Source organism: Diabrotica virgifera, chromosome 6 (assembly GCF_917563875.1).
Source record: "Diabrotica virgifera virgifera chromosome 6, PGI_DIABVI_V3a".
Lineage (NCBI taxonomy): Eukaryota > Metazoa > Arthropoda > Insecta > Coleoptera > Chrysomelidae > Diabrotica > Diabrotica virgifera.
In genome coordinates this window covers 100,512,152-100,537,732 of record NC_065448.1, presented here as the reverse complement: position 1 = coordinate 100,537,732, position 25,581 = coordinate 100,512,152, and the positions used below count along the sequence as shown (strand labels likewise).

The 25,581-nt window shown below is 33.9% G+C and overlaps 1 protein-coding gene across 1 annotated transcript in view; it reads right to left on the bottom strand.

The window, feature by feature from the left end:
- Positions 1-25,581, bottom strand: part of LOC114335854 (liprin-alpha-2-like) — a 307,595-nt gene that overhangs the window by 72,410 nt on the left and 209,604 nt on the right. Inside the window, exon 6 of the mRNA XM_050653655.1 lies at positions 2,860-2,964. Within this exon, the coding sequence (XP_050509612.1) occupies positions 2,860-2,964 (105 nt within the window). The remainder of the gene's footprint in view (positions 1-2,859; positions 2,965-25,581) is intronic.

The following is a 25,581-nucleotide window of genomic DNA, read 5'->3' as shown; positions in this document are numbered from 1 at the left end:
ACGAGTTCCACCTTGGGCACCAGGTACCTCGGAGACCATCGCCGTCATGAAATTCGTGTTCAGTGACCTCCAAAACCCCCCCAATTGATGACCCATTTTCCATCTTTTCGAGATGCACTTTGAAAATGCATTTTCTCATGCACAAAATTTTTTGCCGGAGATCAATTTAGATCACAAAATTGCCTAACACTCTCTCGAATCGAATGCAAAAAGTTGCATAACGATTATATTTGATTATTGCTCTCGCCTATAAGTTTCAGATTAAGTTAGATATTAATATTGAGTTGTTTTTGTACTGCATTATAATGTATTGTCGCCCGACACCACCATGTGGTAACAGGGTTTTTGAAAATATAAAAAATGAATTTTCGCCAATTGAATATGTACAAAGTGTAACAATCGAGGATGGACTGACTGCCTTATTTTTATGTTTTATTATCTCTTTAATCATTATCATTTACTTTTATTATATCGCACAATGGGCACAATTTATGTTTTCACTGTATGCATCGACTGACAACAAATAAATCTGACAACAAACAATGCTACATTACTATTCTCGTCATCACATCAGCGTGACCGCTGCTATGACAGAATTGGTATTCGTGCATGCACGAAAAGAATAAAACTGGCGAAATTCTCACAGAAGAAAATGAAATAATGAACAAGTGGAGAGAATATTTTCAAGAGATGCTACAAATTTATTGCTATCACGAAGAAAAGAAGGTGTTGCATCAAAGAATAGATGATAATGAAGATCCTATATCCATAAATGAACTGCAAGAAACTATTGCAGAAATGAAAAACGAAAAAGCAGCTGGGTGTAACAGAATAACTAGTGAAATGATGAAATAAATGGGACAAAATGCAACAGAGGTATTACTGAAGATATTTAATGACATATAGAGAGAATAAATATAGATTCGAAAAGATGTCTCGAAGAAAAGTTGCTTATTTTTCGTAAGCAATCCAAATCTGCAATAACAAATGGGGGTGTCCATTTAAGATTTTAAAGTTACCCCCACCCCATGTCCAGGGGGTGGAGTGGGGGGTCATGTTTAGTGTCATTCGATAGATTTTTGAAAAATATTAAACACAAATATATTAAAATATTTTTCCGTTTTTCGATCCAATGTTCATTTCGCGAATTATTCGATCGTCCCGCAAATTATTGGATCGTCCCGCGAATTATTCGATCGTCCCAGGCGACGAGTTCCACCTTGGGCACCAGGTACCTCGGAGACCATGGCCGTCATGAAATTGTGTTCAGTGACCCCCAGTGTCAATATCTCCTGAGTTCTAAATTTTTCATTTTCCATCTCTTCGAGATGAACTTTGAAAATGCATTTTCTCATGCACAAAAATTTTTGCCGGAGATCAATTTAGATCACAAAATTGCCTGACACGCTCTCGAATCGAATGCAAAAAGTTGCATGACGATTCATCTTACTGCACAAAATTCCTAGGTTTAATGCTTCGTTGCCTCGAATATAAGTTTAAGATTAAGTTATATACAGTAGAACCCCGCAAATCCGAACCCCGCTAATCCGAACGTTCGGCAAATCCGAACCCACGGAAAGTTAAAAAAATTTAAAAATTCAAGACAAAAACTTAAAAACATGTTTATCATACATAGTAAAACCAGAAAATTTAACAATGTAGGATTAATAAGGCGTATTCTTTAAGAAGTCGGTAACTTTCGTCTGACGCATGGAGGTGTAGCGAGTTAACGCAGCGATGTTAAACCATTTACGCATAAACATTACATCGACCGGTAACGCAGCAGAGTTCTGCTGCACGTAACGTAGAGCCACATCCAGAGCTTTAGTGGCAACTGCGCGTGACACTCGATCTGGCAGAAAAACTTCTTTCTCGCTCTCTTCTTCTTCATTAGTGTTGCCTTAAGATTGAACCAAGTCATCTATAAATTCTTAGTGCCCATTGTCGTCAGCTTCAATACATTTTGTAATTGCACTTTCTTCTTTGTTTATACATCTTGGAAGTTGTGTTACGACTTCTAGATCATCTTGTAATGGAGCTTCTTCAAATTGTAAATCTGGCCACAACTTCTTCCATGATTTTGTAATTAGAGTCTAACGGATGTTGTCCCAGGCCTCAGCCACCCAATAAATGAGATCTTTTACGGTGATTTTATTCAGGTTGTCAGTAGTGGACGGCTTTCCTCGCCTTCTAATACAGTCCGTACCAATTTTTTTTATAGTACAGTTTTATAAACTGCAGAATACCCTGGTCCATGGGTTGCAATAAGGTGGTCATATTTGGTGGTAGGAAAACAGCTTTTCCACTTCCTTATTGAATATCGAAACGGATGGAACAAATTGTTTTTCAAATCATTCCTTAAAAAGTGCACTATTCATCCATGCTTTCCAGGATAACTTTCGGATAATCCGAACTTTTCGGAATCCGAACCGGCTGTCCCACCAATTAGTTCGGATTTTCGGGGTTCTACTGTATTAATATGGAGTTGTTTTTGTACTGCATTATAATGTATTGTCACCACCATGTGGTAACAGGGTTTTTGAAAATATAAAAAAAGAATTTTCGCCAATTGAATACAAAGTATAACAATCGAGGATGGACTGACTGCCTTATTTTTATGTTTTATTATCTCTTTAATCATTATCATTTACTTTTATTATATCACACAATGGGCACAATTTATATTTTCACTGTATGCATCGACTGACAACAAATAAATCTGACAACAAACAATGCTAAATTACTATTCTCGTCATCACATCAGCGTGACCGCTGCTGGTCCGCTGCGATGATTCAGAATCGGTATTCGTGCATGCACGCGTTCGATAACAACTATACCTAAACAATGCATGTACATACCTGCTTTTCCATACAATATAGATCATCATTCAATTGTCTTCCTTGAATTAAATATTTTCCCATGCCTTTGCGTTCAGCCTCTAACGCTTCCTTCAGTTGATCGTTCTGTATAATTAAACAATTACATCGTTATTAGAATATATTAACATAAGAGACGCGGTTTAGTTTTAAAGTTAAAAACCTTGACGTGGATAAAAATCTGCAACTTAAGCAGTATTTTTAGTTTGCTGAAAATTTACTAAGTTACAAGGTTTTTACCTTTGGAATTTGAAAATCGTTTAAAAATAAAACAAGAATCTATTGACCTGTATCCTGTATATGTATGTATATTGATTGATTGTCATATTATAATTTTAAAGTTTTTTTTTATAAAATTACTATTGCGGGAATCAAATGTAGCAAAATAGAGAAGGCGATAAGGGAACATCCATAAACTACGTCGTAGAAAAGGGGGGAGGGGGGACTTTGCTTATTACGATGGTATCCGACACAAGGTAGGGGGCCATGAGTGTACATCCTGTCTAAATATAATTTTTTACTAGCTTCTTACCAGAGGGCAGCATTATTAAAAGTATCAGATATGTGATGATATAAGAACTTAAAACTTCAACACTACCTATATGAGATTATATTATCAAAATATGTTAATATAAATGAATTTAAAAATAAATGAAAACAAAAGGTTCACTCTATTTTAGAATTAAAAAGAATTATATTAGATACTTTTATCACATACTTTGCATTTCGGTTTTATCAGTCACAGCCTTAAATAATATTACTATTAGCACGTTTGTGCAGAACAACAGACAACAAAACATTGTTCTTTGTGTTTAAACAAACGTTTCTATACAGAACAATGTCTGGAAGCAATAAATATTAAAAAACTCTAACAAGAAGTAAAACCACTTCTATGTAAATTGGTCTATTTATTAAAACTTAAAAATCCCAATGGATTGAATAAAATATGTCCAATTCAGAACGAAATATGTCCGTTCAGAACCTATCGGTCTGAAAACGTTCTGAATTGGACATATTTTATTCAATCCATTGGGATTTTTAAGTTTTAATAAATATACCAATTTACATAGAAGTGGTTTTACTTCTTGTTAGAGTTTTTTAACTATATGGTATACAGCCAACCTAGGGAACTTCCCTTTTAGTCAATAAATATTAAACTGTTAGTTCATTTATTTGCTGAATACTGTATGTGAAGCATTTCTAAAGAACGAATACAAAAAAATAATGTGTTCTATTTAGTTAGTGCATTTTATTTATACTTAATAAAAGAAATGGCATCGAAATAAAAACAAAATGTTTAAGTATTAAGATATGTGTAGTATAATTTAGTATTCTTTTGTCATTGTTTATTTTATTGATTAATTGTTTTGTCATTCAAATTAATTCTACTGTCAAGTTTTATGTGAATAAAAGCCTAATTTTGTAAAAGGCATTATTACTACAATTTTATTCACATAAATATACCAAATATACAATGGAGAAGTACTTTAGACCTGATAAACTAGAGGCTGATCCAAACTCCCAAACTGCCGCCAAAGAATTTAAACACTGGTACGAAACATTTAAGAATTTTTTGGAAAGCAATAAATCTACAGAAAAATCGCTAGAAGATAAAGACAAGTACATGCTTTTAATCAATTTTGTCTCACATTCAGTATATGATTACATAAGCGAAGCAAAAACATACATTTCTGCTATCAAAATTTTGGAAGAATTGTATATTAAACCTACAAATGAGATTTACGCAAGACATATTCTAGCTACAAGAAAACAACAAATAAACGAATCTATAGATCAGTATGCACAATAGTTAAAGCTTTTGGCTAAAAATTGTAATTTTAAAGCAGTTTCTTCAGACGAAAATAAAAATGACTATATTCGTGATGCTTTTATTAAAGGTCTCGTTCAATCTAATATACGTCAAAGATTACTAGAGTTTAGTTCTTTATCTTTGGAAAAAGCATTATCTAAATCTAGATCTTTAGAAGATTCTCAAAAACAATCTGATACATATAATGCATCATTAAATAATATAGCATCTTGTAGTCATCCAAATTCAGAACAAACTACTTTAGCTTCTGTTCAAACAAAACCTGGTCAGACTTGTTATTTTTGTGGACATCCAAGACATCCTCGATCTGTATGTCCAGCAAGGGCTGCGATTTGCCAAAACTGTCATAAAATTGGACACTGGTTTAAAATGTGCATGCAATCAAAGAAAAGTCAAACGAGATCAACTTATGCATCTACAATGGTAATCGCTTCTTCAATGGAAAAACCTCAATCGCTTTCAAAATGTATAGCCAAAGTAACAGTTAACCAAATTGATGCCAACGCTTTAATAGACACTGGAAGCTCAGATACTTTTTAGATCATGAATTCGCTATTGAAAATAAGCTTAAAATTTTTCCAATACAAGGGGTCCAAGTTTCTATGGCATCTATGTCATTCTCAGCTAATATTCAAGGCTATTGTTTAATAAACATTCAGATTGATAAAGAAAAATATGATCAAACAAAAGTTTTAGTTTTATCCAAGCTTTGTACAGATGTGATTTTGGGTCAAGATATTATGAAACAACATGAAAGCTTAGAAGTTAAATTTGGAGGACCAAGAAGACCTCTTAAGATATGCTGTCTTACTGAAGCTAAAATTAAGCCACCTTCGTTGTTTGCCAACTTAACAGAAGATTGTCACCCTATTGCTACTAAATCTCGCAGGCATTCACAGGAAGATGAAGAATTTATTAAAGAAGAAATAAAACGTCTCCTTAAAGAAGAAATTATTGAAGAAAGTAAATCACCTTGGAGGGCCCAAGTGTTGGTAACTAAAAACGAAAATCATAAACGTCGGATGGTAGTTGATTACTCTCAAACAATAAATAGATTCACATTACTTGATGCTTATCCGTTGCCGAATATTGATTCACTAGTGTCTAAGATATCAAAATATAAAATTTTTAGCTCAATTGATTTAAAATACGCATATCATCAAATACCAATTTACGAATCTGACAAACCATTTACAGCTTTCGAGGCAAGTGGATGCCTCTACCAATTCCGTCGTATTCCTTTTGGGGTTACCAATGGAGTATCATGTTTTCAGAGAGCCATTGATTCTATCATAAAAAAAGAAAGTCTACAAGGTGTTTACGCTTATTTAGATGATGTAACAGTTGGTGGTGAGGATCAAGATAGACATGATTTAAATTTACAGAATTTTTTAAATGCTGTTAAAAAATATGGGTTAACTTTAAATCAAAATAAATGTCACTACAATCAAAAAATTATAAATATTTTGGGATATACAATAGAAAACTCTACAATGAAACCTGATCCAGACAGATTGAAGCCTCTACTAAATTTACCAGTTCCGAATGATTCTAAAAGTCTTCAGAGGGCACTTGGAATGTTTTCACATTACTCAAAATGGGTTAATAATTTTTCAGCAAAAATTAGAGGTCTTATAGATTGCAAGAAATTTCCATTAGGCCCGGACTTGGTATTTGCTTTTGAGGAATTGAGAACTGATATAGCTAATGCACTTCTATGGACAATTGATGAAAAAGAAATTCTCATTGTTGAAACTGATGCTTCTGAATTTGCTATTGCTGCCACTCAATAGCTGCCACTGAGTCAATCTGGAAGACCCGTTGCTTTTTTCTCACGTACCCTTACAGATTCTGAACGAAAACATTCTGCAATTGAAAAAGAAGCATATGCTTGCGTTGAAGCATTGAAAAAATGGAGACACTATCTTTTAGGAAGACAATTCAAACTAATCACAGATCAAAAATCAGTTTCGTTCACGTTTAATACAAACCATACAAGTAAAATCAAAAATGAAAAAATTTTGCGTTGGCGTTTGGAGCTTTCTTGTTTTAAATATGATATTATCTATCGTCCAGGAAAAGCTAATGATGCAGCTGATGCACTATCAAGAATATGCAATAATATAAATAATACAAGCAAGTTATATCAATTACATTCAGATTTATCGCATCCTGGAATTACTCGTATGAACCATTTTGTAAAAATTCGAAATTTACCTTATTCTTTAGATGAAATTAAACACGTAATTACCTCTTGTCCAATCTGTGCAGAAATCAAACCCAGATTTTATAAGAAAGAAGATGATACACATTTAATTAAATCAACAGCTCCTTTCGAAAGATTGAACATTGACTTTAAAGGTCCAATACCCAGTTCTTCTAGAAATTCTTATATGCTTACAATCATTGATGAATTTTCAAGATTTCCATGGGCTTTTCCATGCTCAGATACATCTAGTCAGACAGTAATTGAATGTTTGAATCAACTGTTTTGTTTATATGGAATGCCAGCATATATACATTCTGACAGGGGAACTAGCTTTACTTCACAAGAATTTATTAATTATCTACACTCTAAAGGAATATCTTCAAGTAGAACAACACCATATAACCCTGGAGGAAATGGTCAAGTCGAAAGATACAATGGAGTTATATGGAAAGCAGTGAATCTAGCATTGAAAACCAGAAATTTAGACATCACTAAATGGGAGACTGTTCTACCAGAGGCTCTGCACTCTATAAGAAGTTTACTGTGTACAGCAACCAATTGTACACCTCATGAACGTTTGTTTACGTATCAGCGAAGATCAACTAGCGGAACTTCTATTGCATCATGGCTTAAAGATTCAGACAAAGTATTACTAAGAAAATTTGTACGAAAAAGTAAGTTTGATCCTTTAGTTGAAGAGGTTGATCTTTTAGAAGCCAATTCAGATTACGCCCTAATACAGTATCCAAACGGAAAGAAAAGTACAGTTTCAACGAAGCATTTAGCTCCTAGAGGTGACCTGAAATTATTGAATCAAGATAATGATGAAGATGAAAATGAAAGTCCAAATAATACACTAGAGAATTCCACTACTGAATCAATACCAGAGGACATAGAAAATTTATCTATTCAAGAACCGAATCAAGTACCTGATGATAATCATGAACCAAGATTGGAAAATTCAGATTTTCAATCTAGCCGTAAATCAGCTAGAACTAAAAATAAACCAAGATATTTGCAAGATTTTGTTCAAAAATAGGGCCGGGTGAATGTAGTATAATTTAGTATTCTTTTGTCATTGTTTAATTTATTGATTAATTGTTTTGTCATTCAAATTAATTCTACTGTCAAGTTTTATGAGAATAAAAGCCTAATTTTGTAAAAGGCATTATTACTACAATATGATACAGTTATGCAAGCATATGAACTCCGATATAATGGTAGGGGAGCCCAAGCGGGGATTTTTGCAGTTACTCGAGCGCGTCAGATTATCATATGGGGAGAAACCTTGTGCCCTGCAGATGTACCTCTACCATATATTGGCTCTTAATGCAGGGGAGTTCGTTAAGGGGGGGCCCGAAAAAGAAAATCTATCCTTAAAAAAACTCGAAATTGTCAGATTAAGATGAGGTAAGTTAAGTACATGCAAAAGAGTTAATATTTCAAAAATCTGACGATTTGAGCCGGGCGTAAGGAAATGGGTGAGTCCCAAAGTTTCACAAGAAATAAGCGAATATTTCGCGAAATAAATGACAGATCAAAAAACTAAAAAATATGTGCTCAATATTTTTTAAAAATCTATCGAATGATACCAAACACGACTTCCCACGGAGAGGGGTGGGGGGTAAATTTAATATTTTAAATACGAATCTCGCGATATTTCGCGAAATGAACATCAGATCGAAAAACTGTCAAATACACTTATTTAATATTTTTGAAAATTCTATCGAATGGCACCAAACACGACCCCCACGGGGGTGGGGTGGGGGGTTACTTTAAAATTTTAAATAGGAGCCCCCATTTTTATTGCAGATTTGGATTTCTTACGAAAAAATAAGTAACATTTTTTCGAATTATGTATAGATGGCGTTATAATTGGAAAAAAACGATTGTTGGAAATGGAAAATTAAATTAAAAAATGGCAAGCGCCCACTAAAATGGAAAACTTAACTTTTTTTGGTTTTAGGACCTACTCTTCACAACCCAATAGGTCCCCATAACGCTCGAGTGACTGCACATTTAGCATACTTTGCTACCCTACCATAAGTGTTGTCTCTTGTCAAAATAATGCTAATTGTGCAGTGAAATTCGTAAATACAGTTTAAGAGTTAACTTTAAAAAATCCAGAAATAACATGACATTAAAAAAAAAGGGGGGGTCATGAGTTGCTATTGCGACGTCGACATGGGGGAGGGAGTCGACTGTAAATGATGCTTTACGACGGAAAGGGGGAGGGTATTAAAAAGTCCAAAATTTTTACGACGTAGTTTATGGATGTTCCCTAAACGATTTCAATTTTTAAACATTTTTCAGCTTGACCAGATAAATAAATAGCTAAAATGCGCAGTGAAGGAAATATTTTGTTTAATAACAGAGGAAATTTCTGGCATATCAATGCGAAGAATCTCTTGGTCCCAAGAAATATCATGTAAATTTATATTGCAAAGTAGATGACTATACCATAGCATTTAGCACTAAAAATGCCGGAATAATTCCGAGTTTTAAATACAGCACCTAGAGACTTACAACTTTTTGCATTGTGTTGTGTTGGATGATGCCAGGAAAAGTCTACAATAGAAAATCTGGGTGGAAATGCATAATTGCATTTTAAAGTGTATAACATGCATCCAAAAGTGCATAAACATTTCAAAATAAGTATATTAAGGGCCACATTATGTTACTCGGGGGGTTTTGGGGGTCCTGGGCGTAACAGTGACCTAACAGAGCCCGAACAGGGCACCTGGCGCCCAGAGTCACTGTTAAGGCTTGTCATCTGGAGGTTCGGGGTGTCCACTAAATTTATGCAAACATATTACTCACAGAGGTTTTTAGAGTCGCTGAACACGAATAGCATAGGCCATCAGAACCGAACTCCGAACCACCTGGTGCCCAAGGTCACTGTTAAGGCATGTTATCTTCTGAAGTTTGGAGGGTTTTGGGCACCAGGTGCACCGGAGGTCGGCTCTGATGGCATATTCTTGTTCAGCGACGCCAAAAACCCCCAAGTAATCTATTGCATCAATTTAGTGCCAAAAGCCCTCGAAATTTCAGATGACGTGCCTTAGCAGTGAAACTGTGCACCAGGTGCCCCGGTGGTCAGTTCTGATGGCATATGCGTCTCCGTCCGAGTATCAAAATCTGGCCATTATTACACTTTTTTTGACATGTTTATGCACTTTTGGATGCATCTTATGTACTTTACAGTGCAATTATGCATTTCCACCCATTTTTGTATAGTAGACATTTTTCCTGACATCATCCTGAAAAAATGCAAAAAGTAGCAAGTCTCTAGCTCTAGGTGCTGCATTTAAAAATAGATTTATTTTTTCCTAAATGCCCTGGTCTATACGCATAGTGCCTACTGATACTTACAAGGGCGTTGATCATAGTCAAACTCAACACGTATTGTCTAGAGTCCAGATTGTAAAAGGTTGGTAAAGTTATTTATCGACAGAAAACAAACTACCTACTTTGCTCCAGAAAAGTCAGAGGTAAAATCAAAAAAGTTGTGGTCTTTGGTCTTAAAGTAAAATCTTAAAAGCTAGTTTGGCATGAAGATATTACCAATGGCATATGCCGACACCAGCAGGAGCTGGTGTTAGAGGAGGCATTAATCAAGGCGTACAAGAAAAGTTTTTACAATGGTAGAGAAATGCACCAGGACAAAGACAGATTCCTTCTTTGTTCTTTTTTTTTCAGCTTCATTACCAGTCGGTTTAACATGTCTTTACTTTTTTGTTGTGCTTATCCGCTCATCATTAAATTTGTTAAAAAGTGCTAGTAAAGTAAAGAAATGAATACACTCTAATACACATATAAATTATTTGATTATTTGCAAATACATGTTAAATGTAAGCTTTACATAAAAATGGGCTTCTTAAGCTAAATGACGAAACACAAAAAGAATTGAAAGTTATTGAAAACAAATCGCAAACTAACAAACGGTAAGGATGAAACCTCTGGTAGAAAATCAGTTTGCAACAACAGAAAAAGCACTTAACACAGAGATATAAAACATAGTACTCAGATTTTTTTACTTCTACTTACAAAATTTTTAAATTTTCTATGGAAAATATTATTTTAAAAGTCTTAAAAATTAACAAATTTAAGAGAAAAGCACATAATATATTATATTATTATGGTTTATTAAGAATCGAGACATAACACAGCGTAGTGACCTTACCACTAAAACGGTGTATTCTAAATAACTTCTGAATACTACGTGTGAACTCGTTTCTGCGGTTTTCAATAAAAGCTGTTAAAATTTTGCGTAAATGATAATCACTTTTTTGGGTTTATTTAATGCATGTGCATAATATTATAAATAGCAAAAAGAAAATAAATTAGTACTAGGTACATTCTATTACGTTTATATATCATTTGTATAAATTTATTATTTTCTCCATAAATAGGTGCGACGAGGTAAGACGTTTTTATAGTCCAGGTACTCACGGCTTTTGCTATGAATTTTAAATAATCGCTTGGATTGACATGAAATTTGGCATACAAATAGCTAACATGTATATAATTTATTTATATAATTACAAATAATAAATTCATTTTCTCGAGTATGGGTAACTCTGGTGATAAATTACGAATCAGGTCGATTTTTATTTTTAAATTATAATTTTTTGGCATATATACCATACTAGTGACGTAACCCATATCTGGGCGTGATGACGCAATCGATGATTTTTTTAAATAAGAATACGGGTCGTGTGATAGCTCATTTAAAAGGTTATTTAATTCTCTATTCACTAATATAAACATTAACATAATTATTTATACAGGATGCCCAAAATATTTTTTTGAATTTAATTAATCGGGACAAAAAGAAGAATGTATATAATTTATTTAATTCGGAATACATTTTACTGTTGTCCGAAAACAGGAGAAAATGTTTATTTGATAAATAAATATTGTTTTTCGCTTAAATTGAATATTAAAGCTGCCACCCATCTGCCTCTTAGCAGTTTGAACATTTAATTTAAACGAAAAGCAATGTTTATTTTTCAAATTAATATTTTTTTCTGTTTTCTGACAGCAGTAAAATGTATTTCGAATAAAATAAATTATATACATTCTTCTTTTTGTCTCAATTAATTAAATTTAGCAAAATTTTTGGACACCCTGTATAAATAATTATGTTAGTGTTTACATTAGTGAATAGAGAATTGAATAACCTTACAAATGAGCTATCACACGACCCCTATTCTTATTTAAAAAATCATCCATTGCATCATCACTCCCAGATGGATGACGTCACTAGTATAATATATTATATGCCAAAAAATTATAATTTAAAAATAAAAATCGACTTAATTCGTAATTTATCTCCAGAGTCGGCCATTCTCGAGAAAATGAATTTATTCCAGCTTAAACGTCTTCACTGTACCTATAACTTCAGAGGCTTATATCTCAAAACCATGATTTTTTGGAGCTACGTGTCCATTGAGTCTTTTGTTCTACACATCAAGGACTACCAGAAGCCAAAGTTTTAGAGCATTTGACAGAGAGCCATTTCCCATAAGGTTTCTGCGGGGTCCTTTTCAGAGTTCATATAAGATTAGGACAAAACGAACACACCTTGTGAGAGACTGAGCTGATCTGGGGTGAACGATAGCTATCTTGGTTGGTTGAAATATTATTTTCGAATACTGTTTCAATTAGCTGGGGTAGTCAATCGCGTCCTTCGCTTTCGTTTCAAGGTTCTTATTTTTCAAATTCCAAATCGAATATTTCAACAAAGTTTCTAGGAAGAAAAGTAAGCAAGTTACACTCAAAATAAAGTGGGTCCCTTGTTATTTGTCAAAAAAACACGTAAAAATGACCCCCTAATTAGCATCCCAAATGAAATTAATCGTTACCGCTTTACAAGTTACTTTACTTACGTATTGTGTACATGATCTGTAAAAGTTTCATCGGTTTGAAGTACTTACTTACTTATTTTTGAAAAAATAAATAGGTTTTAAAGTATTCTTTTATTCTTAAAAAAATGCCTTTTTTCAAAATAACTCAAAAATGATTAGTGATACCAAAAATCTCAAAGAGTAAAAAATGTAGGATTTGCTTTTCTGAATATATTGAATTTTTGTTTTTCTGTAAGACAAAAATTGTTTAAGATATGACTCTTCAAAATTTACATACGCTCGTGATTAGTACTTCGTTCAAGCCCTTTCAACTACAATCCTTTCAAAAATAAGCACTTTGAACCGATGAAACTTACAGGTCATTTATAAACAATACATAAGTAAAGTAACTAGTGAAACGGCAACGATTAATTTCATTTGTGATGCTAATTTTATTAGGGTGTGATTTTCACGATTTTTTTCTACTACAAAAATTGACCAACTCGCGTAACTTGCTTACTTTTGATGCTAGAAATTTTTTTAAAAAACTCAAGTAAAGCTTTTTTTTAAACATTTTTGGTTTTTTTCACGTCGAAATATTCGATTGACGAATAAAAACCTACTTTTCACTGTTTCTACTGGGTCTACAAACTTCAAACATAAAAAATTTTACCAAAGAAAATTTTTTTTGGTAAAATACTTGCTGTTTGAGTTGTTTTCCCGTCTTAAATCGTGTTTTTATTTTTGTTTAAAAATGAACAGATTTATGCATTCGCAAATAACTCGGAAAGTATTGACTTAGGGACAAAACTCTATAGAAAAAAGTTGTTTAGAACTAGTCAGTTTACCCACTTCCGGACTTATTTTGAACGTATATTTTTTCATCCCCGAGAAGAGATGAAACTCACCCCCAGTAAAAAAGTACAAATCGGCACAATATCACTTTTTTCCTTTGACATGTTAGTACATATATGCCGAATTTCATGTCATTCCAAGCAGTTCTTTAAAGTTTCGCAGGTTTTGCAATATGTTACCGTGAGTGAATAGACTATTAGTGGAGTTTTTAGCTCCGTTCAGACTCACGGCGCTATTTTGTATTATTTAATAATAGTCTGAATTAATTTAACATATTTGGGAAAAATCATTCATTTTCGTGCTTTACTGAATATAAATGTTTATAAGAAAATAGAAGATTACATAGAAGTCATTTCAATATCCCGTCACAAAAATTCTATGTCAAATTACAATTTAGTTTCAATTGAATTAAAAAGTTAGCAAAACTTTTCTTTTATATATAAAATTAGCAATACTCTAACTTTCACATAAATTAGCTGAAAAAATAGAATATACTAAGCCCACTAAGGTATACTATTCTGTAGACACAAAACATTTTTTGACTGGCTGTCACTATCAATCATTACAAGGCAACAAAGAATATTTTAAGAGGAGAGCCGATTTGATTACTTAACAATAAATAACACGATGACGAGTTAATAACACTTTCTACGGTTAACTGCATCACGTGAAATTATTTAATAAGACTTTAAACGACCACATCAAGCCAAATAGTTATTGTAGTTTATTATAAAGTTTAAGTCAAATTATATCGGTTTTGATTATTTTTATTGCTAAAAATTAATTTTTTTACTGCTGAACAAAGCTATAAACACATCGTATTCCCCGCGCCTAATACATGCGTTTTAACGCATGCTACGTAGAAATTGCCTCGCTTGCACTTGTAGCTACTCTACCTACTCGTTAGATTTTAAATGAGAAATCATTGAAACATCACTCACGCACTAGGTGTTTATAGCTTTGTTTACCAATAAAATAATAAATTTTTAGCAATGAAAATAATCAAAACCGATATAATTTGACTTAAACTTTCAAATGCGGTAAGCAGAATTGCTACTTTATTTTTTAATCAAAAGTTATTCGGGTTCAAAAATTGCAATTTTTCGATTTTTTGAAAGTTCAACCGCGGTTATCTCGAAAACTATGCATTCTACGAAAAAACTTGTAGGGATATTTTTTGCTTAAAATGACCCAAAAAATACAAAAATATGTTTTGTTTTGCGAGAAATCGCTGTTATGTAATTCCTCAAGTTCTTTGTCTATAACAATCTTATCGACATCCGGATCAACTGTTACCCAAAAAATTCGTATTCTACGGGTCAAAATATATAAAAAAAACTTTGGTAAGTCCATCTGAATTAAGGAGGCCTTTGTACCCCCCCTGGCGACAGGACTAGGTTGGTGTAACTACATTAAAAATAGTGAAATGTTTTAATTTATATTTTAATGGTTAGTATTATGCTTTATGCTTGTTTTATTACCCATTTTTAATTGTACACACAAGCATATGCATACATTTCTCTACTCGTTATAAACTATAACTTTACTACTCGTTATAAACATAATAGTCCATTCACTCACGGTAAAATATTGCAAAACTTCATAATTTTAAAGAACCGCTTTGATTGAGATGAAATTTTGCATAGGTACAAATAGCCAACATGTGACAACAAGAAAAAAAGTGTGACATCGTGACGATGCGTGATTTTGCGCTGGGGTGAGTTTCACCACTTATCGGGGGATGAAAAAACATACGTTCAAATAAGTCCGGAATTGGGTAAACTGATTAATTCTAAACAACTCTTGTTGTATAGAGTTTTTTTCACTAAATCAATACTTTTCGAGTTATTTGCGAGTGAATATGTTCATTTTTCAACTAAAAAACCACGTTTAAACGGATTTTCGGAAATAACTCAAAAAGTAAGAAAATATTCTTAGCAAAAATATAGCTTACGAAAAATTGAAAAAAAAAACGAGGGTGAGGCATTAGTGTGAGAAAGTCCAATTACTCGTTTGTCGTAAGAAATACGAAAAAAAGTTATTGAGATAAAAGTTGGGGCACCGTCAGGCAGTGGCGTAGCGTAGTGGGGCGGCAGGGGCAGCCCGCCCCGGGCGGCACTTTTTAGGGGGCGGCAAAATTTAACAATAAATAATAAAAATATTTTGTAAATATTTGAACCATTTTTATTTATATTTTTATCGCAACTACAAATTCGTACCGATTGAAAGGAGCACGGAATTTTTCATTACTTATTTTGTGACGAATTCGAGGAATTCCTTTTCTTTGAATGATATTTTGTAGCGACTGGCAAGAACGTCTATACTGACTTGTGGAAATTCCCCGTTTATGACTAAACATCAGCACAACTTTTTTCGGCACTTTAGAACGTTGCTATTCTTTTTTCCTCATCGACACATCGTTGGCAAGTTCTGATAGCAGCTACAGGCAAAAGAAGGATTCAAGACACGCGGTGGAGTGCAACAGGCGATGCCGTAAATGTGACATGGCATAATTACAAAGACATTCTCGTCACTTTGGAAAAACTGACAGAGGCAGGTGAAAGCTTAAACACTAGGACAGATGCAGGTGCTTTACTATAGTTTCGATGCAGTAATTTTCCTTTCTTTGTTTTTTTGGGCCTCTGGCAACCGATGCTACATGAAGTGAATGATGCACAAAAATATTTACAAACAAGGGGACTTGACATAAGATTGTGCGCTCAGAAATAAATGCTTTGCAGATGATATTGACAGAGAAAAGAGAGGAATGGGCAAATGGCGCTGTAAAAATATGTGTGAAGAACTTGGAATTTCCATAAAACCTCGGAGGAGCATAACAAGAAAGCATATTTTTGATGACGGAACTAGAGGTGCTAACTTGTCTTGTGAAAATGAGTTAAGACGAAAGCTGTTTTCTTCGTTAGATAGAGTTATTGTAGAAATTCGTGAGGCTTTTCAACAGCTACAGAATTTAACGGATAAGTTTGTTTATCTAACGCTGGCTATATTATTAGATCCAGGAAATTGACGAGCAGGGTTTCAAGCTGGAAAAACTTCGACTTCAGACTTTCGTTGCTGCTATAGGCAAAGAAATTGATTAATGTAGACTCGCTTGAATTATTTAAGTTTATTGTTAAATCCAAGCTGGAAGATACTCTGCCCAATGTTTTAATAATGTTCCGAATATTTTTCACAGTTGCTATAAGCAATGCCAGCTGTGAGAGAAGTTTTTCAAAATTGAAATTGATTAAAAATTATTTAAGATCGACAATAAGTACTCTAAGACTAACTAATTTGGCTATTTTGTCTATTGTGCAAGAGGTGTGCGATGCGATAGACATTGACGGTGCAATAAAAGACTTTGCTCTTAAAAAAAGTAGACGTATAAATTTTTAATTGAAGACGAAAGTTTTGTTTTTAATTCTAACAAATACTCATATTACTTTTCAATAAAAATAAAAATATAACATTATAGTATCGTTCTAGTTCTAATTAAAAATTGATTTTATTTAATTTTGTCGATCGTCAATCCAACCTGTATAATGTAAAATAATGATAACTGTTCTCGCCGAAAAGTTCTCTATATTGAATGTATGTAATGTATACCTAGTACACAATAAGTTAAAATACCTAAATAAGAGGGCGGCAAAATTGTCTTCCGCCCCGGGCGGCCGACACTCACGCTACGCCACTGCCGTCAGGACCATAATTTAAAAATATTTTCAAATATACAGGTCCACCCGTATTGACAGGATGACACAAACTTATGTTTTTTTGAATGGAACACCCTGTATATTTTTACATTTTTGGATTCTCCTCGATGTCTTCTTTCTTAAAATTTTGTAATATTATACGAGGAAGTTTGAAAGATAATTACGTTTTTTTGTTAATTTCGTAGCAACATTCACACCCTGTAGAATTGTAGTGATTTGACATCAAAATTTCTATTTATGTTTAAACTATTTTTAATATAGTGTACTATTGCTAAACAGTATTAATATAGCGAAAAGTTTAATTTTAGTATACAGGGTTGGTCAAAACTAGGGATGAGCATTTTCTGAGTTTTCTTAAATGCAACACCCTGTATTTTAGTATTGTAATGAAATGATATTTTATGGTACTTTTTTTTAGTTCTTAAGCATTCCGTATACCTAGGTGCTTTAATTTTTGAGTTATTACACAAACATTAATTGCAAAAAAATTACGTGAAATTTTATTACGTGGCCTTAATATTGTATGATATATCCAAATACCTACGTAGTTAAGATTGTTGGTGTGTAAAATATTAATACAAACAAATAATCTACCTAGTTGGCTATGACACTAAATTTGCTTAAACATTTGACATTAAACTATTTTTATAGTTCCAGTTGCTTTGTTACCATTACTAATCTGAATTTTTCTAATAAGAAACTGATTAAAATGGTGTTTGTGATAGGAGAGTATAACAAAAATGTGCTACTAGCAATAAGAATTTATCATCAGCAATTCCCTGATAGACAACAAATAAGAGAAACTTTTGAAAGTTTACTAAATATTACTAAAACGGTTTTAACCGACTAGACACGCATTATAAGAACGGTCGTACTAATATGCAGATCCTCAGTGACACTAAGGATTACAGGATTACAATTCTTTTTTTTTTCACTTACAATAGTTTTTGTTCGATAAGATTTATCGTAATCTATGTGTCCAGTCCGTTGAAACCGTCTTAGTATACTTTCAAAAGTTTCTCTTCGTGGTTGTCGTCTAGCACAGAATTGTTGATGAAAAATTCTTATTGATAGTAACACATTTTTTTATGTTCTCCTAGCACAAAAACCATTTTAATCTGTTCTTCATTAAAAAAATTAATATTAGTAATGGTAACAAAGCAGCTGGAACTATAAAAATAGTACGATCTCAAACGTTTAAGCAAATTTAGTGTCATAGCCAACTAGGTAGATTGTATGTTTTTATTAATATTTTACGCACCAACAATCTTAACTACGCAGGTATTTTGATCTCATCTAATATTAATAAATTAAGGATCAGTCTAGGTCTAGATTAATATGTATTTTTTTTCGACAAATTATTTTTGATTGAATATTTTCAAGCCCACCTAATAAAATTGTACTTAATTTTAGTTGCAATTAATGTTTGGCTTAAAAAATCACGAATAACTTACAAATTAAAGCACTTATAGGGAGTAGGAATGCTTAAGAAATAAAAAAGTACCATAAAATATCATTTCAATACAATACTAAAATACAGGGTGTTACGTTTAAGAAAACTCAGAAAATAATCATTCCTAATTTCGACCAACCCTGTATACTAAAATTCAACATTTCGCTCTATTAATAATGTTTATGTAGGCTATATTAAAAATCATTTGAATATAAATAGAAATTTTGATGTCAAATCACGAAAATTCTACAGGGTGTGAATATTGCTGCGAAGTTAACAAAAACAAACGTAATTATCTTTTAAACTACCTCGTATAATATTACAAAATCCTATATTTTAAGAAAGAAGACATCGAGAAGAATCCAAAAATGTAAAAATATACAGGGTGTTCAATTAAAAAAAAACATAACTTTGTGTCACCCTGTCAATACGGATGGCCCTGTATACATATATTTAAAAATATTTTTAGATTATAGTTCTATCTGTGCCCCAACTTTTACCTAAATAACTTTGTTTCGTATCTCTTACGACAAACGCGTAATTGGACTTTGTCTCACTAATGCTCCATCCTGTATAATGAAGTCTGTAGACCCAGTAGAAGCAGAGTTGTAGCTAATAAAAAATAAGTTCTTATTCCTTATTCGTCAAATTCCAAATCGAATAACGTGAAATAACAAAAAAAATGGAGCACATTTCGGGAAAAAAATCATGGTTTTTTTTTAAAAAGTTTCCAACATCAAAAGTAAGTAAGTTACGCTCAAAATAAGTTTGGACCTGTTTTTTTTTGGCAAAAAAAATCGAGAAAATCACCCCCTAATTAGCATCTTAAATGAAATTAATCGTTACCGCTTCACAAGTTACTTTACATGCAGAGTGACAATGCCAAATGGAATAAATTCATTATTTCCTAAACCGGCGACTTTAAAGAAAAATCTCGAAACAGGTCGATTTTTATTTTTAAATTATGATTTTTTGGCATATATATCACACTAGTGACGTTATCCATCTAGGCGTGATGACGTAATCGATGATTTTTTTAATGGGAATAGGGTTTTGTGTGCTAACTTTAGCTCATTTGAAAGGTTATTCAATTCCTTATTCAGTAATTTAGACATTAACCTAATTATTTATACAGGGGTCCAAAATAATTTGATTTGAATTAAATTATTTGACCTAAAAAGAAGAATGTATGTAATTTATTTAATTCAAAATACATTTTACTGCTGTCAGAAAACAGAAAAAATGATTATTTGAGAAATAAACATTGCTTTTCGCTTAAATTTAATGTTCCAGCTGCCACCCTCCTGTCTCTTAAACTAGGAGCCGGTATAGATGAAATTTTCTAATCATTTTAGGCACGATAAGAGCCCATAACTTAAATAGTAGAACCTAAAAGAAAACGTATGAACACTGTGCCGTCACTTTTTAGTGGCTTTTTTTTTCATTTTTTGTTCTATGTGATTAAAAAATTTCTTTGACATGTTAGCTATGTGTACGCCAAATTTCATGTAAATTCAAGCGGTTCCTTAAAAGTTACAGCAAAAACCGTGAGTAAATGGACTGTAAGAAATTCATAATTGAACCGCGCGTTATGTCAATCTTACATTTAAATGTACCTTTGCACTAGCTATTATGTAATTTTATTATGTAACAGCTAAAGGGTATTTTTACTGAACTTTCACAATAGAGTATTCAGCAGATAATATCAACGCCAATTGGACACTCTTAAAAAAGCGGTAACAGTGCACCGTGTAAAGAGCACCTATTTAAAAGCAATGAATATAAAACGAATGATTACAGTGAGAAAATACGTAACGTACATTAAGAAAAAACGGCAAGGGAAAAGTGTGAAGAATTAAGGCACTAAATCACAACGGCTTTAATCTTCTTCTTCGTGTGCCATGCTCGATTATCGAACGTTGGCTATCAAATTGGTTATAGTAATTTTGTTGACGGCAGCTCGAAAAAGGGATGCAGATGATCTGTTAAACCATTTTCTCAGATTTCTGAGCCGTGACGTTCTTCTTCGACCTGGCCAACTTCTTCCGTCTACCTTGCCTTGTATTATTAACCGGAGTATATTATGTCTCTCTGGGTGTCGCATAACATGGCCAAAATATTCAAGTTTGCGATTTTTAACTGTTCTGACGACTTCCATAACTTTTCCCAACCGATACAAAACAACTTCATTACGAACTCTATCCACCCAACTTAATCGTAGGATTCTCCAACACACTCAGATTTCAAATGCTTCCAGTTTCTTGAGAAATGTATCCGTTAAAGTCGAACCTTCGACACCATACAAAAGAGTAGAGAGCACATAACATCTCACTAATTTTATTTTCAGGCTCAAAGTAATATTGTTTCCACTACAGTTACTTCATCTTAAAAACTGCAGCTCTGGCCTTCTCTATACGTATTCTAATTTCTTTGCTAATGTCCCAGTTCTCATATAGATTACAACTAAGGTAAGTGATACTATTAGTTCTCTCCAGCTGTTCACCATAAGCCGTTACCACTTACGGTTGTATTGGCGTTTCGGTGTTTAGCTTGAGTCCATATTCATCACACGTTGTGGTAATCCTATTAATCAGATGTTGAAGTACTTCGTAATTGCTAGCAATTAACACCGTATCATCCGCGTATGTCAAATTATTAATATTGGCGATTATTCACTGCTTTATTGAAAACGAACTCAGAATGTATGTTAAATATTCATCATCATCATCCAGCCATCTGCATCCAAAGTTGAACATAGGCCTCCCCTAATTTCTTCCAGTTTTGTCGATCTTGGGATTTCTGCAACCAATTCCCAGCAATCCTTTTGACGTCGTCTGTCCATCGTGTAAGTGGTCTACCTCTACTTCTTCCGTCTTCTCTTGGTCTCCACACTGTAATTTTTTGGGTCCACCTCCCGTCCTTCATTCTGGCTACATGGCCCGCCCAATTCCACTTCAGTCATGCTACTCGCTCTATGACACCTGTGACGCCTGTCCTTCTTCTGATTTCTTCGTTTCTGACCCTGTCTCTGAGAGTCAGTCCAAGTAGTGACTGTTCCATTCTTCTTTGGGCTACTCTAAGTTTCGTTGCTGTGGCCTGGGTTAACGATAATGTTTCGGCGCCGTAAGTCATGACTGGAAGCACACATTGGTTGAACTTCTTCATTTTCAAATAATTTGGCAAGTTGCTCTTGAAGATGTCTGATCAGATAGAGCTCCATATGCGGCCCATGCTAAGGTGATCCTTCTCTGTAATTCAGCAGTTTGATTGTCCCTGGCAATTTGGATTTCATGCCCCAAGTATTTGTATTTATAAACCAATGCTATTTCGTTGACGTCGACTTTTGGATTTTCGCTTGGTACCAGGTTTATCATGTATTGTGTCTTTCCAAAATTTATGTTTAAACCAACTTTTTTACAGGCGGCATCTAACTCAGTAAGCATAGTTCTAATCTATTTTGTTGTCTGCTATAAGAACTATGCGAATCGTAGGTGGGAGAGCCTTTCACCGTCGACATTTACTCCTTTGGCGTCCCACTCCAATTGTTTGAAAGCATGTTCAAGTACTGGCGTAAAGAGTTTGGGAGATAACGTGTCACCCTGTCTAATTACTCTTTTGATTTTTATAGATTTGGTATCTTTGTGTAGTCGGACGGACATGGTTGCATTATTGTATATGTTCGCTATCAGTTTGGAGTACCGATAATCTATACGACTTTCCTCAAATGTTCTCATTATGCTGTTAATTTCTATCGTATCAAATACTTTGCGAAAGTCTACGAAAGCACCAACGGTCGGTTGTATTCGATAGATTTTTCTATAATTCCTTTTATGCAGTGTAGGTGGTCGTTAGTGCCAAAGTTTTTCCTAAAACCAGCCTGTTCTCTAGGTTGGTAAAAATCCAATTTTGTTTCCAGTCTATTTGTTATTATTCTTGTGAGTAACTTGTAGAGGTGGTCTAATAGGCTTATGGGCCGGTAATTCTCGAGGTCTGTTGGATCGCCCTTTTTGTGTAATAAGATGGTAAGTGCACTGTGCCATCTTGTAGGTGTTTCACTTTGGGGCACACATAAGTTGAACAATTCCTTTATGTTGTTTAAAAGTCTGTCTCCTCTAATCTTTACGGCTTCTATAACGATATTGTTTTCTCCCGGAGCTTTATTTCTTTTCATTTTTCCCAATGCGTTCCTGATTTCGTCTGTTGACATATCAGGCATCAATTCCGATCCTTGGTTGACTGATCTTTTTCCTGAATCTTCTAGTGGCTCATCATGGTTTTGTTGGCTGTTGTATAGTTCTGTATAGAAGTCTTCTACTACCCTTAATAATTCATCTCTGTTGATGATGATATTTCCATCTCTATCCTTTAATTTCGTTATTTCTTTTTTGCCATTTGTTAATTGTCTTCTTAGAACTTTGAGGCTCTTGTTATCTTCAATTGTTTGTTGAATTTGTTCGTTTTTTTTATTTTCGGTTGTCCGTCCTAATAGATTTTTGTATTCTTTTACTTATCTCTCTAAGTTCATGGTGTCTTTACTTCTATTACTTTGCATTTTTCTCCGCTCTTCCATTAATGCTTGTGTTTGGGAGCTTATTCTTTTGTTATGTGATGTCTTTTGGCAGTGTGTCCTCTGGTTCACTTCTATATGATGCTGTTGATATGTTCTTCAAATGCAATTATATTTTTAGACTCGGTCCAGGTAGTTGTGGACTTCTTTTTGATCATGCGATATCTCTCTTTCCCAAGGTCTATTTCTATCGAGGCTTTTACCATTCTGTGGTCGCTATCTGTTGAAAACTTGTTTAGAACTGTAACGTCTTTAAATATTTGCTTCTTGTCGGTGATTATAAAATCGATCTCGTTTCTAGTTTTTCCATTTGGGCCCTGCCACGTCCATCTACGATGTTCTTTTTTGTAGAAGAAGCTGTTCATTTGGAATATATTTTTCTCCAGCAGGAAACTAAGTAAAGTTTCACCGCGTTCGTTTCTATCTCCCAAACCAAATTTTCCTAGTGATGTTTCTGTATCGTCTGCCTTTCTCCCCGTTTTAGCGTTAAAGTCACCGCATATTATGGTATAGTGTGTTGTTGTATCATTTAAGGCTAGAACAATGTCATCGTAGAATTCCTCTACTTCGTAGTCCGCATGGCCACTTGTTGGGGCATATACCTGTACGATTTTTAAGGCATACCGTTCATTTAGTTTTAAGATTAAAGAAGCTACTCTAGTAGAGAAACTTTTTACTGATATGATGTTGCTTTCATGCTTTCTTTGTACAAAGAAGCCAACGCCTCCCGTTGCGTTGTTTCAGTTTCACTACCGACCTCATAGAATAAATGACCTAATTTCAGCTTTTTCAGGCTTTCTCCTCTCTGTTTTACCTCGCTAACGCCTATCACATACCATTTAATTTTCGACATTTCTGCTTCCATCTCTATGATTCGTTCTTCAGTTGCCAGGGATCTAGCATTGTATGTAGCGACGTTGAGATTTAAGGGTTTACCAGGTTTGGTATGTTTACTTGTCATAATCTTGTCCCCCCCCCCCCCAGAATCCGAATTCGTGGGACAGACTATCAGTTTAGTGCGAGATTCTGGAAGTTTTTTCCTACTCACCTGGAGTACTTCACTTTTAGATAATGCCATTTTCATTGTTAAATATTAGTGGGGACAAAATGCAACCCTGCCTTACGGTGCGTTCATAACGGAGACCATCGGATGGTATCCTCGCCTAGAGCACAGTATCGTACTCTTCATTTTCGTGAAGGTTTGCATTTAACATAATGCATTTATTTTACCTGGCGATCGATACTATGGTACGAGCGATACCAGGGAGCGAGAGTCGGCGCCTTGTTGTGAACGTCCACTTACTCCTCTTCGTATTTTAAGCTCTTCAGAAGTGTCCCGGCCAATCCTGATGTTTGCATGTTGATGCCAGTAAAGATTTTTAATATCATTATGATCCCAGCTGCTGAAGAATGGCAATCATTTCAGTATGTTTTACTCTATCAAAGGCCTTCTCAAAGTCAATTGCACACATATAAACCGGACATCAGACATCTCTGCGTCTCTGTACCATAACCTGAATACGAAATAGTACTTCTCTGGTTCCAAGGTTATTGCGGAACCCAAAGTGTATATCCAAGTTGTATTTTGTGTATTTTTTGGTTCAAATAGCTTTAATGCACACAAAAATTATTAAAAAATAATGACAATTCAAAGAAACTGAAACAGCAGGACTATGGACGAAAGAGGAAACATTATGTTGGACATAAACCAATTAACGGTTCGTAGGATTATATGTAGCAACTATTTACGATGAACGCAATGAAGCAAATGATGAATGAATTAGGGACATGAATATCGAAATGAGTGGTGGAAGCAAAGCTGCAGATTCTGCCAATATGGTGCAATATCGAAAGAAATCTTACTAACAATAATTATGACCAATGCTTAGAATCTTAGAAGATAAGGCAAAAATATTACAAAAATAAGCTGGAACATGATAGGAAGTAACCCAATTTGGAGAAATGTTATTAGAGATTCAGAATAAGATTGGAAATAATGAGACCTGGCTGTGGACAAAACCATAAGGCAACAAAAAGGAGGAGAAAGTAGCAGTAGTAGAAGCGAATCAAAATCTACACGATCAACTTGATGTCAGGGAAACGAAAATATTATAAAAGACCCAAACATATAGCAAAGAAAATATATGATTTTAATCACAGATGTATCCGAGATGAAAATAATGAAATACTGGTTCAAGAATTGCAAAAACTATGGAAAAATACTTTT